At 37.2% G+C, this 17,311-nt stretch overlaps 2 protein-coding genes across 2 annotated transcripts; one reads left to right on the top strand and one right to left on the bottom strand.

Moving 5' to 3' along the window:
- Positions 1 to 3,957: 3,957 nt before the first annotated feature.
- LOC103706532 lies at positions 3,958 to 5,814 on the top strand. Its single transcript, XM_039128480.1, has 4 exons — positions 3,958 to 4,062; positions 4,147 to 4,383; positions 4,493 to 4,633; positions 5,278 to 5,814. Exons 1-4 carry the CDS (start codon positions 4,060 to 4,062, stop codon positions 5,599 to 5,601), a joined length of 705 nt encoding a protein of 234 aa, XP_038984408.1. The 5' UTR covers positions 3,958 to 4,059; the 3' UTR covers positions 5,602 to 5,814.
- A 3,773-nt stretch (positions 5,815 to 9,587) lies between these two features.
- LOC103706464 (uncharacterized methyltransferase At2g41040, chloroplastic) lies at positions 9,588 to 16,541 on the bottom strand. Its single transcript, XM_008790564.3, has 8 exons — positions 16,338 to 16,541; positions 15,251 to 15,348; positions 15,024 to 15,164; positions 13,157 to 13,238; positions 12,508 to 12,701; positions 11,289 to 11,400; positions 10,191 to 10,304; positions 9,588 to 10,119 (listed from the first exon to the last, which is right to left on the bottom strand). The coding sequence occupies exons 1-8, from the start codon at positions 16,521 to 16,523 to the stop codon at positions 9,982 to 9,984; spliced, it is 1,065 nt and encodes a 354-aa protein (XP_008788786.3). The 5' UTR covers positions 16,524 to 16,541; the 3' UTR covers positions 9,588 to 9,981.
- Between the last annotated feature and the right edge of the window lie 770 nt (positions 16,542 to 17,311).

The following is a 17,311-nucleotide window of genomic DNA, read 5'->3' as shown; positions in this document are numbered from 1 at the left end:
TTATTGTGGCAGTTACAGTTCCCAAAATGTGCTTCAAGGCCTGTGTTAGTTATCAGATATACTCCTCTGCTTTTGTCTCTCATCCCTCTAGTTTTGCTGTCAGCTCTCTATCAAGCCTGCTCTTTGGCAATTTTCCATGCTTTTTATCTATCAATTTTTAGTTTGCTTCTGTCACTCAAAAAGATCTTCGAGTTGGCCCAAATTTCACTCCTTCCCGTTCCATATGGAAGATTTAAAAGCTATTGTATACATGGAATGGGTAAGGTTTGCAGCAGCAAAGCTCGGAGGAAAAAAAAAACATTTGTTTTCGGTTCTGCAGATGAAGCTGAACTTCAAATTGATGATTATAACCATCTAATGACAGTCTTGGGAGCCTGGGCTAGCATGCTTGCTTTTTTTGCCTCAAGATTACAGTCGAGAAAAAAATAAATGAGCAATTCATGGTGAAGATACCTGTTTTTTGTTTCGAAGAAGCTGGAGCAAAGAATCACATGCTCCTGTTTTCTGCATTCAAACATTGCGCAAAGTGCATTCGTGATACTTTTCATGTCAAAAATATTCAGGCAGGCGCATGGTTATTATGCAACATATAACCCCAACATCTGATAATTATGAGCTCAAAAAACTAACTTTTCGGAAGCTGTGGAAGCGGATTCAGATGTTTGGACTTCATGTGGTGAAAAATGTTGCTCAAAGAGAACTTGCTGCAGGTTCACAAGTGGAGAATCTTTCTTTTTCGCTACTTTGGAGAGCTCCTTCGAAATGTTCTTCTTCTAATCCAACATAGACTAAAGGTATTTAGTTTAAATTCTTGCATAAATAAACATGCAAAAAATAACAGATTTATTCTATATGGCAGGAACGCAGCAAGTAGGGAAGTCATAGCTATCACTGATGAATCTTTGAGGCTGCTCTTCCTCTTCCAAACACTTGCACAAGGTAGTGAATGTCAGCAGTGTGCCATGTGTTGCTTTTGGAAGCCTTTTTCATGGTTTCCCTATCAAGTGAAAGCCTTTCACAGGTAACTTAATGTTGAATATTTCAATTGATAAATCTGACCATTATATTATAAATTTCCCCACTGTTCAGCTACATGTTAAGTTTTACTTCATCTTGTTCAGATTCCTTCACCTGCAATTCAAATCACAGAGGCAATGTTACCAAGATAGCATGTTCAGGTGCTGTGCTAGAAGTTGAAAATAAGCTAACTCACATTTTGTATGAGAATTTAAATTAAAATATCTCACATCTTGAATGAAAATTCTATGACCAGTGATGAAAATGATACACACTTCAAAATCTTGGGAAAAGGTAGAAACGTTTTGGGCCACGTAGGTGTGGTGTACAGGGCCATGCCTGATTATTAATCAGGTCCAGTCTTGTTGGGACTTTGCCAGCTCTTTGTAGCATCCAGAATCCAACCATAAACACATTAGTCATGTAGCATTTTGGCTTCAGACAAATGAAGCCAAGTTAAAGTTAATGTTTAGCTCAAATGAATCACCAAGGTAAGTGAAATGTAGTGATTTTTGCACGATTTATCGGAAAAATTATTGCCTACAAATTATTATATCATTATTTTATAAAAGAATAATTCATTAAAATAAATTTAAAAGATCGAAAAGTGTTTACTTAGATCGAGGCATGTGATATACATTGTCCTAAGAACATAATTCGTCCCCAAGGTACAACCCGGCTCAGCTCGATCCTCCTTTAATGAGCACAATCGTTGAGGAGGTTTGACCAAACCAACTTCTTCAGATGCCTAGAAAAGAAGCAAAGATAAAAATAATAAAGTTGAAAAGTGGAAGAACTCCGCCTGAAAAAAAAAATTCTCGAAAGACAGAATACCAGTGAGAAAGAGAGAGACGTTGGATTGGATTAGAATTAATTCCGGACTCGGAGGAGTCTATTTATAGACTCTATACGTTCTCTTCCGAAGAGTCAACTAGAGGCATTTATTTTAAAATATTTAAAACAATTAAAGGCTAGAAGATAAAAAATTTTAATTTTTTTAATTAAAACTCCAATATTATTTACTAAAACATTTTAATCACCAAAATTTTCATTGCAATGCTGCTCGATGATTGTACATGGAGAGTGTGGGGGGGTTGAGGGATGGGATGGAGAACCCTCCACCATTTAGATAATTTATTTATTTTTACTATATTTTACCATCATCTTGATATATATATATATATATATATATATATATATATATATATATATATATATATATTTTCAAGAGAAGGGAGGAGAAAAACTTCATCCACTTCATTAAGAAAATGAAGAGAACAAAGTCCAACATTGGAGAAAAGAGGAAAAATAGTATCCCCAGATAAATTTCGTGTGACAGCATCTTGGATTCCATGGAGCGTGTAATTAACGATATCATGAACCAAGGATGTAAACGAACCGCCGATGAGTGATGACACGTCATTGGAGAGTGTGTACACCGAGTGAGAACAAAAGAGACAAATATTATTATTATTTATTTATTTATTTCTGAACTCCGGGAACGCTGACCGGCCCTTCGATCCCCTGCACGTGAGGCACTTGCAATGTCAGGACCGTCCTCACGTGCTAGGCATCCAATGCCTCCTGTCTCTTGCTGCTTCCTTTCTCAATTATAAAAGGTACACGTGCACACGTGTGGTGCTGCACTGCACGTGGGGGAGAGGAAAAGGTGAGTTTGGTTGTGGGCATAAGAAAGGGAGGATGCCAAGAAAGCTGTTAGGAGTACTCGACCATGCGTACATGTGGGTCAAGACCCACAAAGTGGTGCTTTGAATCACGATACGTTATTTTAGTTGGAAACAGTTTGGATCCACCACATATTGCGAATGGCAATAATAATAATCTTTGATATATATATATATATATATATATATTGTGCTCATCTGTTAAGTTCCATAATTCAAAAGGAGTTGCATTTTTATTTTTCCAAGATAGCACAATGCTCATCCAATATGTACTGCAAGTGTAATATGTGACCACCTAAAACCTTCTTATTTTTGCTGAAAGATTTCTTTTATCCCTCTGTTCACTTCTTGGTCGATTTTTTTTTTTTTTATAAAGTTCTACAAGAAGCTCAAATCGGAAGATTGTGTGTGAGGGGTGATGATATCATAATTTTCGAAAAAAATAATAATTATTATCGGTAGGCCTGTCATACCCATGCCGGGGCGCTTCAGGGAAGGAACGTAGCAAGCTTAGAAATATCATAACTGTAATAGGTGCTAGGTAAAACTATATGATTAGAATAATTTGTGCAAATTTAATTATTATGATAGAGCATATACCATATACATACATACATCAAGATCAAATAATATTAACCAATCTATCAAAACAATTAACCAAAATTTTATTTTGGAATGCGACGTGTAAACATGGAGTCCCCAAAACATTTACTCTACCTTTATCTGCATGCATGTTTCTTTCTAAAAACGAGTTTAGGCAAACTTTGTGAATTATGGATTCTGGGCGGGTCATGCGACCTTGTGGTGACGCTACGTTGATATACGAGAGATGTACTTTCTAGTGTTTCTATATCGTAATAGTTATAATTAATTGCTTGTTTTGGATGTGTCTTGTAGACTTCTAGATCTTTTTCAGTAAAGCAAATTAATTATAAAGGGTATGGGCTCAAGATGTTTGGGAAGCCCGAGGCAGCGTCAAGAACCGTGCTCTTCGCCCCACCACCCACAAATGGGCTGCAAAGAAGGAACCGAAACTCCTCGGGCACCACCCCCTCGAATTAATCTCCAATGGTGGTGCTTTGGAGCCGAGGAAATTAAAGTTTGGGCTTGGTTAGAGGAGGGGAGTGAGATGGGAAACACTAGAAACAGCACCCACGTTCCCCTCAAACCTCTTTCTTTTTCTTTATCCCTCTCCACCCCATGGACAAAATATAGTGTATATAGCTCCATACGAGATAAATATATATACCCCACCCTATTCCATCTCCAAACCCTTCTATCCCTCTCGCTTTCGCTCATTCTCTCAGCTTTCCATTCCTAATTCTCTCACTGTGCCACCGTTTATGTTGGTCTGAACATGGTGGGTGTCTCTCTCTTATATATCCTCTCAACTCCAAGAGTTTGTTTAATTTACCTTGCTTGAAAGCCTTTCTTTTTGTGTTAGGGAATTTGGAAACCGGCATGGTTGGAGGCTCTTGACACACAGAAGTTCTTTGCGGCTTGTTCCCTTCACGAGAACGCGAAGAAGAACATTTGCTGTTTGGATTGCTGCACTAGTATCTGCCCGCAGTGCGTGCCGTCGCACCGCTTCCATAGGCTGGTGCAGGTCCGGCGTTATGTTTACCATGATGTGGTGAGACTGGAGGACATCGAGAAGCTTATAGACTGTTCTAATGTGCAGGTTGGTTGACTGGTTATGATCATATCATAATAGAGAGAGAGAGAGAGAGAGAGCTCTTTGCTTGATAGGTTTTAAGTCTCTTACTGTTTCTTTTTCATCTCTTTTGTAGTCATATATTATTAATAGCTCCAAGGTTGTGTTCCTTAAGAAGAGGCCTCAGAGCAGACAGTTTAAGGGATCAGGGAACATCTGTACCTCCTGTGACAGGAGCCTTCAAGAACCTTACATCCATTGCTCTCTGGGCTGTAAGGTAATCAGCAAATTCAATATATATATTGCATATCGTGTGCTTGTTCACTCAGTGTTCTCCATGATATATCCAGCAAACACTTAGCTTTCTATATTTTCTTCCTAATGTTCATTTGACAATGCTAGTACTTGAATTGAACCTATTATACACGTTTTCTCTTACTGAGAAAATACAGGATATGTATATGTATATAACATTAAACCCCTGGTAAGTAATGAGCACCAATTCTGTGGTAACTTTGATGGCGAACAAATTTATGAGCAGAAAATAAGGTTGCCGTGCATTTTAGCTAAGAAATTTATGTGGTAATTTTAGAGCAAAGGAGTGCACATGATGAACTCTGAACATGACAATAACACCCAAAGAATTGGTGCCAAGTTTCTGGCTCAAGCAACTTGGGTAACTCACTATACAAGGGATGTTCATTCATTCAAGGGAAGCCAACTGAATTGAATAATTCAGGTTCATGCGATCAATAAACAGTCCTTTGAGAACAGCAATTGGTTTCTAAATAGTTAGATAATGAATTTGACACAAGAAACAGCAATCTTCAAGGCACAAGCCAATATAGAACTTTCATTGTAGGTAATCAGAGCTCAATAATCAAGACTGCCATTGGAGTGATTAAATTTACTTCTCTGTAGGTGGACTTCATATTAAGGCAAAAGAAGGATCTTTCCCTATACTTGAGGACATGCGAGACGCTTCAACTGAGTCCAGACTTCTTCATCCCCCATGATGCCGACGATGAGGCCAACGAGACCACCCACTCCACCGTCATGGAAGGTGAGGAGCCCATGGGCTCATCAGACTCGGAAAATTTCCATCCGCCGTGCACCGAGTTTGTCCGCAAGAAGAGAAGTGGGCTCTATGCTTGTGCAAGGTCAGCAACCAGAGTTTCTGATGAGGATATGCCCACAAACATGAGCAGAAGAAAAGGCATTCCACACAGATCTCCTCTGTGCTAAAAGCTGATACTCTCGACTGCTGCTTTCTCCCTTCCTATTAAACTAGCTAATCAGTTCTTCTTTCTCCTTTTTCCTCTTTTCTTCTTCTGGCATCAATGGCCCCATATGAGTCCTATTCCAAGCTTTCAATGTGAATTTTCCCAAGGCTATTTTAATCAATTCTTCTTCTAAGTCATGAAATGGAGCTCTTATTAATTAAGCTGTCTCCTGGACATTTCCAGCAATTTTACACTTGGACATTAATAAAATATATATGTGGTTTCAATAGAACGTTTGCAGGCTCTTGAGAACCTCTGCAAGCTCTTGAGTAGGTGGGTATAGTTACATGAAAAGAACTGAAAATTAGGAGTCTTTTTACTGCCATAAAATTTTACATTGAATCCTTGTCCCTAAATATTTTAAATGTTACAAAAACATAGGTGCATTAGATAGATTGATTATGCCTATGATGTTACATTGTCTTGGGATACAAAGGTTGAAGCAGTGGAAACAAAAGGTCTAGAAATGCTACATTTCGAAATATATACAGGTGAGGCAAACCAAGGGCTTCATGGTGTAATGTAAGATGAAGACTCATTCTTCTTTTATGCAACACCAATCTCCTTGATCAGAAACTCCAATGCGTACTTTTAAAACTCAACAGATTAATTGTTAAAACATCCAGAGTCTTGATGCCACTCTTTCTGTTAACTATAAGCAAAGACATCCTTCACGGTTGATAAGCAAATATGGAATGCTTAGGAGGGATGTTGTAGAAGCAATAACTTCCCCGGACCTACTACAATCAATAGTTGCTCAATCATATATAAATTGCTAAATCAAAGTTATTCATATATAAGGTTAACTGATTTTTTGACCAAAAAAAAAAATCAAAGTTAAATTCCACTGAGTTTTACGAAATTTTATGATGAAGATAAATTAAGATCAATGTACTGATAAAATGAAGAGATCCACAATACACTGGTCATCAGGATAAAATTTCAATGCTTTTGATTTTTGAAGAAACTATAAGTATACTCATCTGAATTTGGGCAATTAAGGATTAACATTTTATTGAACTTTGTTTAAAGATCCAACATATATATCATGGGCACAATGCTACCTTTTCAATTTATCTATTAGCACTTCTATCAGCCATTTTTTATGTCATATTCCCTACGATCCCAGAAACAGAATCTTCATAATGAGGTGAGATCATTTGCTATTCAAATGACCTCAATCAACTTAACACAGATCTTTTCTTTTAGCTTTAATAAAATTTCTCATGAATCTGAGATCCCTCTTGTTGCCAACTTTGAAGGACCGATTCCTTCCATTTGCTGGACAGAAGTTCACAAGGCCATCTTCAACCTTTACTTTAGTTCCTTTATGAAGCTCTTGTTCCTAGAAGCTTTTCTATTAAGAAAATCTTTTACTGAAGAGCCTGCTTCATATAAAATACCCAGCCCAATGCAACCAATATGTATTAAATGTAACAATGTTGCATTTAGTCTGGCTTATTCAGTATATTAGTTTACAAGGAAAAAAAAAGAATAGGCATTCCAAGTGTGAGACTTTATGCATTGAGTGCAGAGGATTGTATGACAATTATGACTTACACTAATGGAGACTCATATGCAAGGCATTGTCAGATTATCTCGAGATCAGAATGCAAAATTAGTTGTTTTCTTATTGAAAACTTCGAAAAGAGTGAGAGATGGGTTGATCTGTCCTGTGCCTTGTGACCATATGATTCTACACATAGCTGGAAGGCTCGGGAGAAGCACTCGTGCGCGTCATCATCTCAGTTTTATACTTCTATTATATCTAACCTCTTCTTATTAAAACCTTAAAATCTTTGTCACCCTCCAATGATGAAGATTTTAAAATGGTTTTAGTTTCACCAGAGGGAAGGGCCTCTTTGACTTTGACTGGAACCAGAATCTTCCAAGGATTACCTTGAATACTGACTGCTGTTATAAGGGTAACACCACCTGGTTGTTATTGTTGCAGATCCAGTCTCATTATATGCTAAATTTTTCAGAGAAGAAAATGAGTAGAGTTTTAAACTGCTTTGTACTAATTTGATTTGTGATGGCAACAGCAATAGGATATTCAGCATTTTCCTTTTTTTTTTTTTTACCTTTTTCTTTATCAAAATTCAGATCAAAGCAGCGATGAGAATACATTCTGCAACCCATTTTTCTTGTAAAATCCAGAAAACTTTAAAAAAAAGGTTTATTTTGGTAATGATGGAAATATTAACATTAAATTCTTGCTACTATATAGGTGCACTGCCGTCTGTGCTCTCTGATATTGTTGTTACAGGATATATTTTTTGTAAATACTAGATTTCTTGTATCATTTTCTTAAAAGTTGCATCTAGGTAATCATAGAAATTTCCTCATTTTACATTATTCTTCTGCACACAAAATGATACCTGGTTTATTTGGCTTTTGCATGTCGATAACAAATTAAATTGTTCTACACTATTCCATACTAAATCCCTGCATCTTCAATGCTCAACATAAAGCATTTCATTTTCAAAGTTATTCTTATTGGTTTTGTCTCACAACTAATGCATTTTCATGACTACTTTACGTTCATAAACCCTTTTTATAACCATAATACAGGACCATCTTACAGTAGTTGCCCTTAAATGTCAAGGTCTATATTAATCATATAACACTTCGTTCTAATCCTATTATGAGTGTCGTCTTTTATCTCTTCATTGTCCTATATCCTAGTTCCCGGATAATGAAAATAATCAGACAATCCCATGTTCAGATGATCAATTCTGAGTCACCCTTTAAAATTGCAATTCACTTACTATTTGCCCATATTCTGCTAATAATTCTCATATGAGTCAAATTTAGCCCTAGATACTATTTTCAAGGCTGCCGCAAACATATATCATGATAGGAAAATCTTCATCTCCCCCAAAACCTACCTGCAACCACTGAAACCTATGGTTCCTTAGAAACATCAAAGGGAAAGTTGGCATTTTAGCCCCAAAAATTAGTTTTAAACACTTTCCAGGAAGATTCCACCAGAAATGTCGAACATATCATGCTAACTTCAAAGTATTGACAAATCATTTCATCTATGAAGTGATAATAGAAGAACATAAGGCTTCCCAGGTGATAATAACAGGGTACTCTCTGTTGGATTAAATGATAGGAACATTAGTTGGAAGAAGTCATAATGCATATTGTCAGCAGGTTTTTTACTGGCCTGTGAATATAATCTCTCAGATCAACCAAGGGCTAGAAAGTCACCAAATACAAACCACCTCAACAATTAATCAACTACAGAAGAGGTAAGAGAATCCCTGATCAGTACGTTTTTCTATAATCGCCTCGGTCAAGAGTCATAGTAGTGATAGACAAGCTCAGCTAAAAGGGCCATGATAGGAAAGAATAATCTAGGAATCTGATATCAGGTCCCACGCGCACACACAACAGCTTGGTCTTCAGGACAGTTGCAGTGTTCCTTTTTTTTTTCTATGGAATTGCAAATATCCATTGTGAAAGAGTTTGCATTGTAATGCCAACTTCTTGCTCCACCTTTGCCTGGCTGACAACTAAGGACAGTCAGATTATTTATCTGTTTTTACCGTTTATATAGAGAGGATTCTAAATCAATCCTCCTTTGTCATGGTGGCACTCCTCATGACTGTAGACCATGCTCTCTCTGTCTCTCTGTGTGCGCGCGCGCTTTATATAACCAAAACCCAGAAGTATTAATTAATTCACATAATTTTAGAAAAATTATGCAAAATAATTCAATAGAAGTACTTCATTGGTGAACGAGGTCCTAGTCAATCATCAAACACTCCTTGAATGAGCTGCAAGCATTTCTAAGTAGTAGTACCCATGAACCGTACATTCAGCCAAGCCCACATTCAACCTGTAGTATCCAAATCTGCTGCAACAACATTGCAGAAAAAAATGATAACGATATAGATGCTGCTAGAATTTAGTAGCAAAGAAAAAGAACAAATGCGATTGAGAACACCGTTAATGATAAATTCCCAATTTGGTAATGTGATTAACTGATTATAGACTGGTAATACATCAGATACCACCTTCTCTCAAAGAAATACATCAGATAACCTTTAGTATCCTCTACTGTTATCCCTGTAACATGATGTTTCAAAATAAAACAAATGACATTGTCATAACCGACCAGTTCAAAAAGTGCATATATAGTTACAAATGGTATTTGTAAATGGTTTTCACTAGGGTCTCTTGGTTCTGTCAATTAACCACCTAAAACAACTTCTCCAACTATTTGTTTCTTTCCAGTCCCATGTTCTAATCATTTATGTCATCTTAAAACAAGTACTTCAGAGTTGATACTGTTCCAAAATTTTCATGAAGTTCAATTTCAACTCCCGTGTCATGGTTTCTGTGCAGAGAACATGATGAAGGACCTTTGTACTTTGCTTGTGTAATTGATGAGACCGCAGGACTTGCACAAGTCTTCAATTTCTTTTTCAGTAAAATAGTTATAGCTGTTGTTCTCTTGCCCAAAGAACTGCAACAATCATGAAAATTTCATCTCAGTGGCAGTATAATAGAACGTGCAGTAAATAAGTGGCTGACTACCTGTCTGAGAGGCCTCAAAGCTTCAGAAGAGAATGGATTATTTAAAGGAGATGACAAAAAGGTGGTTGCCACAAATACACCGCCACTTCTCAGGACACGGCTTATTTCAGCAACCTGGTGAATATAATTAAAATCATTATGTTACAATAAGAAAATAAAAGAAAAGAAAAACTATGGAGAGAAGAATTCTGCACAAAAACAGAAGCAGGGTGCATATGAGAAGCAGTGTTACCTGGACACTAGCCTCCAGCTTCAAAAAATCTATATCAGATAAATATCCAAGTCGGATAGTCATCAGATAGTTGGATACTTATGAAGTTCATTGGTAGCCACTTTTAAAGATTGGAAGAGAGTTGAGCAGTTTCTTTTTTCGAGATTTGTTAAGGATGTAGGTATTAACAATTTTGCAAAATATTATTTTGCTAATATTCTTAAGTTAGTAAGGAAGATTGAATGAGAAACATGTATATAGAAACCTTAACAAACAATGTCTTTTTAACATTTTTTTTTAATGTTTAAGCAGATATTTTTAAAGGTATAAATATATAATTTAGTTAAATTTGTATGTTATTCTAGTATCCCAGTATCTCTCTCCCTCTTGTCGAGTCAAACAATTGGATATCTGTCCTAATTCGCTTCTTGTATCCTTGTCCATGCAGCATCGACAAGAAGCTAAAGTAGCATAAGAAAATCCCTTGTCATTGATAAGAACAAAAAAATATCATCCAGTGGCAAGAACTTTGTACTGTGGTTTGCTAACTCCAGCACATGGGTCATATCCCTTTCTGTTGTAATGATCTGATCTAATACTACGGGTCAATATCTTAGCATGTTGTCGTGACTTATAAAGTCAGTCCTGTCATCATTCTTATCTTGTATATGATTAGGTGCCCTATTTTGGATAGGAAGTACTAAAGAATATCACCATTCAATAACATATTAGATTATGAAAGTTCTGGTTATACTAGAATTTAATTAAGAGCCAATTAGAGCTTTTCATAAACATGTAATGGGATGACAAACGTTAATGTTGAGAATTCCTTACATGGCACTAGAAAAATTGAAATGATAAAAATAAAGACGTGTTTGAGTACTTACTGCATTGGAAGGAGAGGGCCAACAGTGCAAGGCAGCCCCAGCATGAATGGCGTCAACTGAACATGATGCAAAGGGGAGCCTGGAAATGTCCGCCCTTACAAGAGCAAGATTTCTGTAAATTTCAAACAAAGACATTAGTAAAGACTAAATATTTCAGCTATGCGGAAGTGAAAGTAAGGTTCACGGTACAGTTGAAATTACCACTATGATGGTGTCCATAATTAGTCAAAAATTTTAAATAAAAGTCACATTGCCACCAGGCAGATGGATTTATCCAAAAGAAGAAGATTAGAGGGCACAACTCATTCACTAAAACCAAGCAGGAGAACCAGCCAGCTGAATGTCAGCAAGGCAGACAAGCAAATGACCACAAATAGGATTATTTCTGTTAAATTGGTCCGCAAGACATTTAATAAATTAATTTTCAGTTTCCAGGTGAACATTACTGTCCCCAAAGAGACCACCTTTTACTTTTTAAAAGACAATGCTATAGTAGACATTCTTACATTTGAATTGGTACAACTCAATTATACAAAAAAGAACAAAGCACAACAAATAAAAAGATTGCAGTAGATAATGTTAATTGTTAATGATGATAAAATGGCCCTTCTTCAGGAACAAAGTTTTTTACAACTTTCTTTGGGCATTAAGATGGACAGATTCTAGACAACCCAATAAGCAGCCTCTTCCATGGCACATTCATGTGTAACAGAACAAGGCTGGAGAAACTGAGGATCACATACTGTGCACTACCTTTGCTTCCTGATTGTGGCATCCCAACCTCTCTGATTTCAACATTCATATCTTTCCATTCATTAAGTTAAAGCACTAGCCCCATCATCTAAGCACAAAATTTAAATCTCTCTTTCCAGAAGGGGTCAGGCATGCAATTTATCTAGGTAAGCCTTTGCTTCTGCAACCAGTAACTGATGATATTCGAAGAGTAAGAAGTGAGAATTACAGTTATTGAGGAAATATAGCTGAAATGATGAATCAACCTGCCTGCTCAAAGGATATAACACATTTTAATTGTATATATTCATCATTGTGGCAATGGTTGAAAGGCAAATTGAGGCACAACAACAGTCTGCTACAGCCACCGCATTAGTTCATATAAACCTAAAAACTAGTATTAATCCTTAAACTGAATTTTTAGAATACAAGATGTTTTATAAAGACAAAAGTATAACCTAGGTAACATGATAAGAAATACACTTACATGGTGGAAAGAGTTTCATCTTGCTTAATGAACTCAAAGCATTGGCGAAGCATATTCTCGGAAAAATCCAATGCAATAACAGCAGAATAAGATCCAGATTTCGCAAATTTTCTTGAAAACAAGCCGCTTCCACAGCTCACATCTACAAGCAGACCCCCTGCTACAGGCTTGAAGTACTCTTGAGCCATATTGAACTACCAAAGTCAATTACAGACCTGAAATTTGTCAATCATTTGAAGTCTCTCCACTACAATGATATTCTGATCTATTTGTGAGACAGTAAAGTGTTTTTTTTTTTTGTGTTGCATCATGAAAAAACAATTATGCACAGGAAAGATATCTAGTGGAATTTATAATCAATCAGAGTTTACAATAGATACTTAAAAAGTACAGAAAATATTATCTAAACAATGACAATGGAAGGATTTCTCAGATGTGTTTTCTTTATATTGCATCATGAAAAATAGATTATGCACAGGAAAGATATATAGTGGCATTTATAATCAATCAGAGTTTACAATATATGCTTAAAAGTATAGAAAATATTATCTAAACAATGGCAATGAAATTCGAAGGATTTCTCCAATGAATTTTTTAATAACAAAAATATGATGGAGGCATGGAGAAGCACAAAAGGCAAGGAAACAACCTCTTCATCAGGACCTGGGAAGCCACTCCGGTTGAAGTTCTGGCGCCATCCTCTCTCATAGAGGAATGAGACAATTGGGCTCCTAAAATAATCAGAAAGGACGGGAGAGAAAAAGATAAAGAGCACATAGTCAACAAATTATACCTCCAAAAGACCGGATATGTATAGAAATGGAAAAATAAGGTGTGCCCACCAACATGGTGAGAATATTATATAGTCAGAGAATAAGAAAACATCATGCAAAAACTACACGAGAAATGTCCAACGAACACAAATACATCTAACAAATCTCTTCATTTCATCTTTGAGGGAAAACATCCTTTCCAAGTCTTCCGCACTCCTTCAATCTCATATTGCCAGACTACCCACATGTTTTTAGTTTGATATAAGAATTCATCCTTTATGGGTCTCCATTGTCAATCTACTAATTACAAATAATAGCAGCAACAAAATCAACAACAAAGGCTTACGCTGCAATGGGACCTATCAAGAACACAAGTTTAATAAGAATGCTTCACAATTGTTAAGCAAAATTTTACTACATAATCCAGTTGAACCCTCACAACTTGTTCCAATAATACATGCACATGCCATTTGGCAACTAGAGGTGAGAGCAAGGTCCGCCGTACCAGTACCGGTCGGCGTACCGGTGGCGGCCCGGACTGGTGGCGTACCGGTCCGAACCGGTCCTATACCGGTTCCGTACCGGTTCTTCAACAATAAACTACCGGTACCGGATTCCACGCTGATCCTATACGGACCGGTACGTACCGGCTGGTACGGACCGGTACGGCAGACCATGGGTAAGAGAGCTACCCCAAACGGTGCCTTTCTTTAGATTCTTGTACTGAATTAATTAAACAAGAACCATATATCTGTGGTAAAATAAACAAGATCATGTAATTTATAACATTGGCTTAGACATCATTTTCTTTGGTGGAAAGACTATACGGTGGCTTCTTTCTCATAAAGATGGAGGTACCACCAGTGGTTGGCAAACATTGTGGAAGTGCATTTGGCGTCATTTCAGGCTTATGGCTGCACTGATTCTTCTTGTTGGTAATGCTTCACATCCTCTGCTTTTATTCTTATTTCTCAATGATATTGCCTTTTTACTGGATCATGTACAATAATAGCAATGTGGATTTAATTTTCTATTAAAGTAGTGCAATTCATAATCTTCGCATTGGATGGACTAAGCTTCTTACAGCTTGAAAGCAGATTTGTCAAACCTATAACAGCTAAAATTTGTAAAATTAGGATTCAGAGCGGAAGAAGGCACACTGTAAAGAGACAGGTAATTTATTATCATTCTTAATCACTACAGTTTGCAAAATCTGGGTACTTTAGCCCGATACATGATTCATATATTTCTTATATCTTACGATTTTCCAGGTGAAAATTTCTCAAGGAACAAAACTCTTCGTCTACTGATGAGTATATCTAGCAGTAAGAATTCACTAAACAAAAAGGTGATGAAACAATGCTAAATTTGATATAAGCTTCTATACACGACAAATATCACATGTACATTTCTAATTTTCTAATGTATAGTCAAGCAATTCAAAAAAAAAAAAAAGACACCAGCAATTAAAAATTCAACACAACGTGAAGCACTTGCAGTCACAGAATACAAAAAAACCAAAAACTGAGAAAGATAATTGGACTTTAAGAAGAAGCATGGTTGTTAATGACATTGAGAACTTCAATTTCATACGTTTAGCCATAATAAACTGACAATCCTCATCCCAACTATCTTGGAACCATAGATAAGCAGAGCAAAATAAAAAATTAATACCAGCCCAAACCCCTAAGGTAAAGTCATTAAGATAAAACAGATGTAAAAGGAAAATATTCATAATCATACCTAAATAGCTCGGTTCTAGTAGGCTTGAACTCATTGTACTCTTTTGTTCCTGAAGTAATAGTCAGATCCAAGTAGACATCTTTGCTGGAGAATGACTTGTTGCATTTCAGACACTTGAACCCAGACCTATAGATTGCTGGCCTGCAGCTCATAGAAGATAAAACAAATGCCAAAACCCAGGTGTTTAACTGAACTTTTCCTTGTTACAAACCCAAGTTAATACTTACAAATTTAATCCTGAGGGTCCTTTTCTCGTCAGTGGTTCGTAGCATATCGGGCATGCAAGCAAGTCAAGCTCCAAAGAGTCCTGTTTTACTTGAGTATCCTGAAAAATCCAACAGGTCATATAATTTTACATGACCATGGAAAAGCAGCAAGAACATAACAAAAATCCAAGACATGCAGCCAAAAAGAAAAAGGTGATTCGAGTTAAAGTTTATATGATGCAAGTAAAACATGTCCCAGTGATTCAAATGAAATGCAGGCTTACATTATGTCTGAAAGCTTACAGCTGCAGTGAGAAATGTTGCATTCAATAAATTCTGTCAAACAGCAAACTGAAGCGACAAAGACACAGCTGTGCCAGATAGTGCATAAAACCACAAATAGATGATAGCTACCAGACAGGATTTCCTCTCTTTGTTGCATGTATCCATTCATGTTTCCACACTTTTGGAGAGAGTGAATAGCAGCAATTGCATTTTTGCTCAATCAAAAAAAAAAAAAAAAAAAAAAAGAGCGAAAGGCAGTTACTAATAAAAAGAACAATGCTCAACATAAAATATTACCTGCATGATCCTAAGACCTAAGTCAAGTTCCAACTGGTGAAATTCAAGTAATAGGATGGTGAGGACAGTAGAAGGAAAAGAAGGCCCATGGATAGAAGCTGTTAAGAGTTTTTCTTATGCGAAAGTCAAGGTCTTTTTCCATTTCTCGGAAGTGTAGCCATTCAAACATCTGCACCCTGTGTTGGTGAAAACTGTTTATGATAACAATCGTGCAAATATCCAATGCTCGCAAGAAACCATCATCTCGCAAAAAATGATTTGCCACAAAGACTTGCATTCAAATTTTTCACACAACGACCCTCACCTAATCCTGCTTCATAAACCCACCTCATACTTCAAGTTATCAAACAGTTAGAACAACCACAAACAGATTTCATTGAGAAATAACATCAAATTACCAGCATATCTAAAATGAATGCTATAGACCAACCATTAAACGGTCACGCTATGATCCTACTTGGATATAAAAGAGTTGGACATAAGAAGAACGCTCCACTTTTGGAATCTGGATCAAGGCGAAGCATACCGGCTCAACAGTTAGCGCAGCGGCGGTGGCTCGGAGTCTGAATCCACGGAGGGAAGGGGGACTGAGGAGCGGGCGACGGGAGCGAAACCGGAGGAAATTCGAAGCTGATGCGCGGCTTCGGCGGTGGTGGTGGTGGTGGTGTGGGGCGGGAAGAGTGGAGGAAGCCATCACAGCTCTGGATTGCATCCTTCTCCACGCTCAGGTTTTGCTGGCCTCAGGAGAGCACCGAGTAATTATACCCTGCACTGCGTCCACCACGTGGCCGTGCGTGCAGCCAATCACAGCCGCTTGTTCCTGTGGCGCTCGATGAACGAGGCCGCCAGGAAGAAGCGGCCGTGATTGGCTTCGCGCGCGCCAGCGTTTCTTCTTTTGTTTTAGATAATTTGGCCAGCCCATACTTGGCGGCCCATCTCCTACGATTACTAGCTTGACAGCACTGGCCGGCCCATTTCCTTATAAGTTCCAATCGTCTATTCTAAATTTTGGTGGATATTGCCACTCATTGTAAATTTTCTTTTTCCTTTTCATCTTGCTGAGCTAGTTAAATGACTTTCTCTCAACCAGCATGCGAATACATGTCTCAACCACTCTGTATCTGTTCCTCTACCTTTATATAGTATTTTGTCCTTTGATTCAAATGGCAGTACTCACGCGAGACTAGCATAAGCTACTGATGTGCAAAAAAAAAAGGTCATAATTTTTTGCTTGTACCAGTAAGCATGGTGGCTTTTTTTTTTTCTTTTTTTCTTTTTAACATCTGCCTAAGGATTTTCTAACTAACCAAGCCTATTAACATAATTATCTAAACCCAGTGACAATATAAGAAACATGAAAGATACCTTAGAATGTAACATAACCAACCAAGCATCCGTAGATGACTTTCCACCATCTGTTTCGTCAGCTTCTCAAATCTGTCAACCTTTTCCTGAGTCCATTCACTGATACACCTTTCTATAAAGCAATGGATGCGAACA

This window comes from Phoenix dactylifera, chromosome 7 (assembly GCF_009389715.1).
Source record: "Phoenix dactylifera cultivar Barhee BC4 chromosome 7, palm_55x_up_171113_PBpolish2nd_filt_p, whole genome shotgun sequence".
NCBI lineage: Eukaryota > Viridiplantae > Streptophyta > Magnoliopsida > Arecales > Arecaceae > Phoenix > Phoenix dactylifera.
Note: the sequence above shows the minus strand (reverse complement) of the source record. Positions and strands in the feature narration are given on the sequence as shown.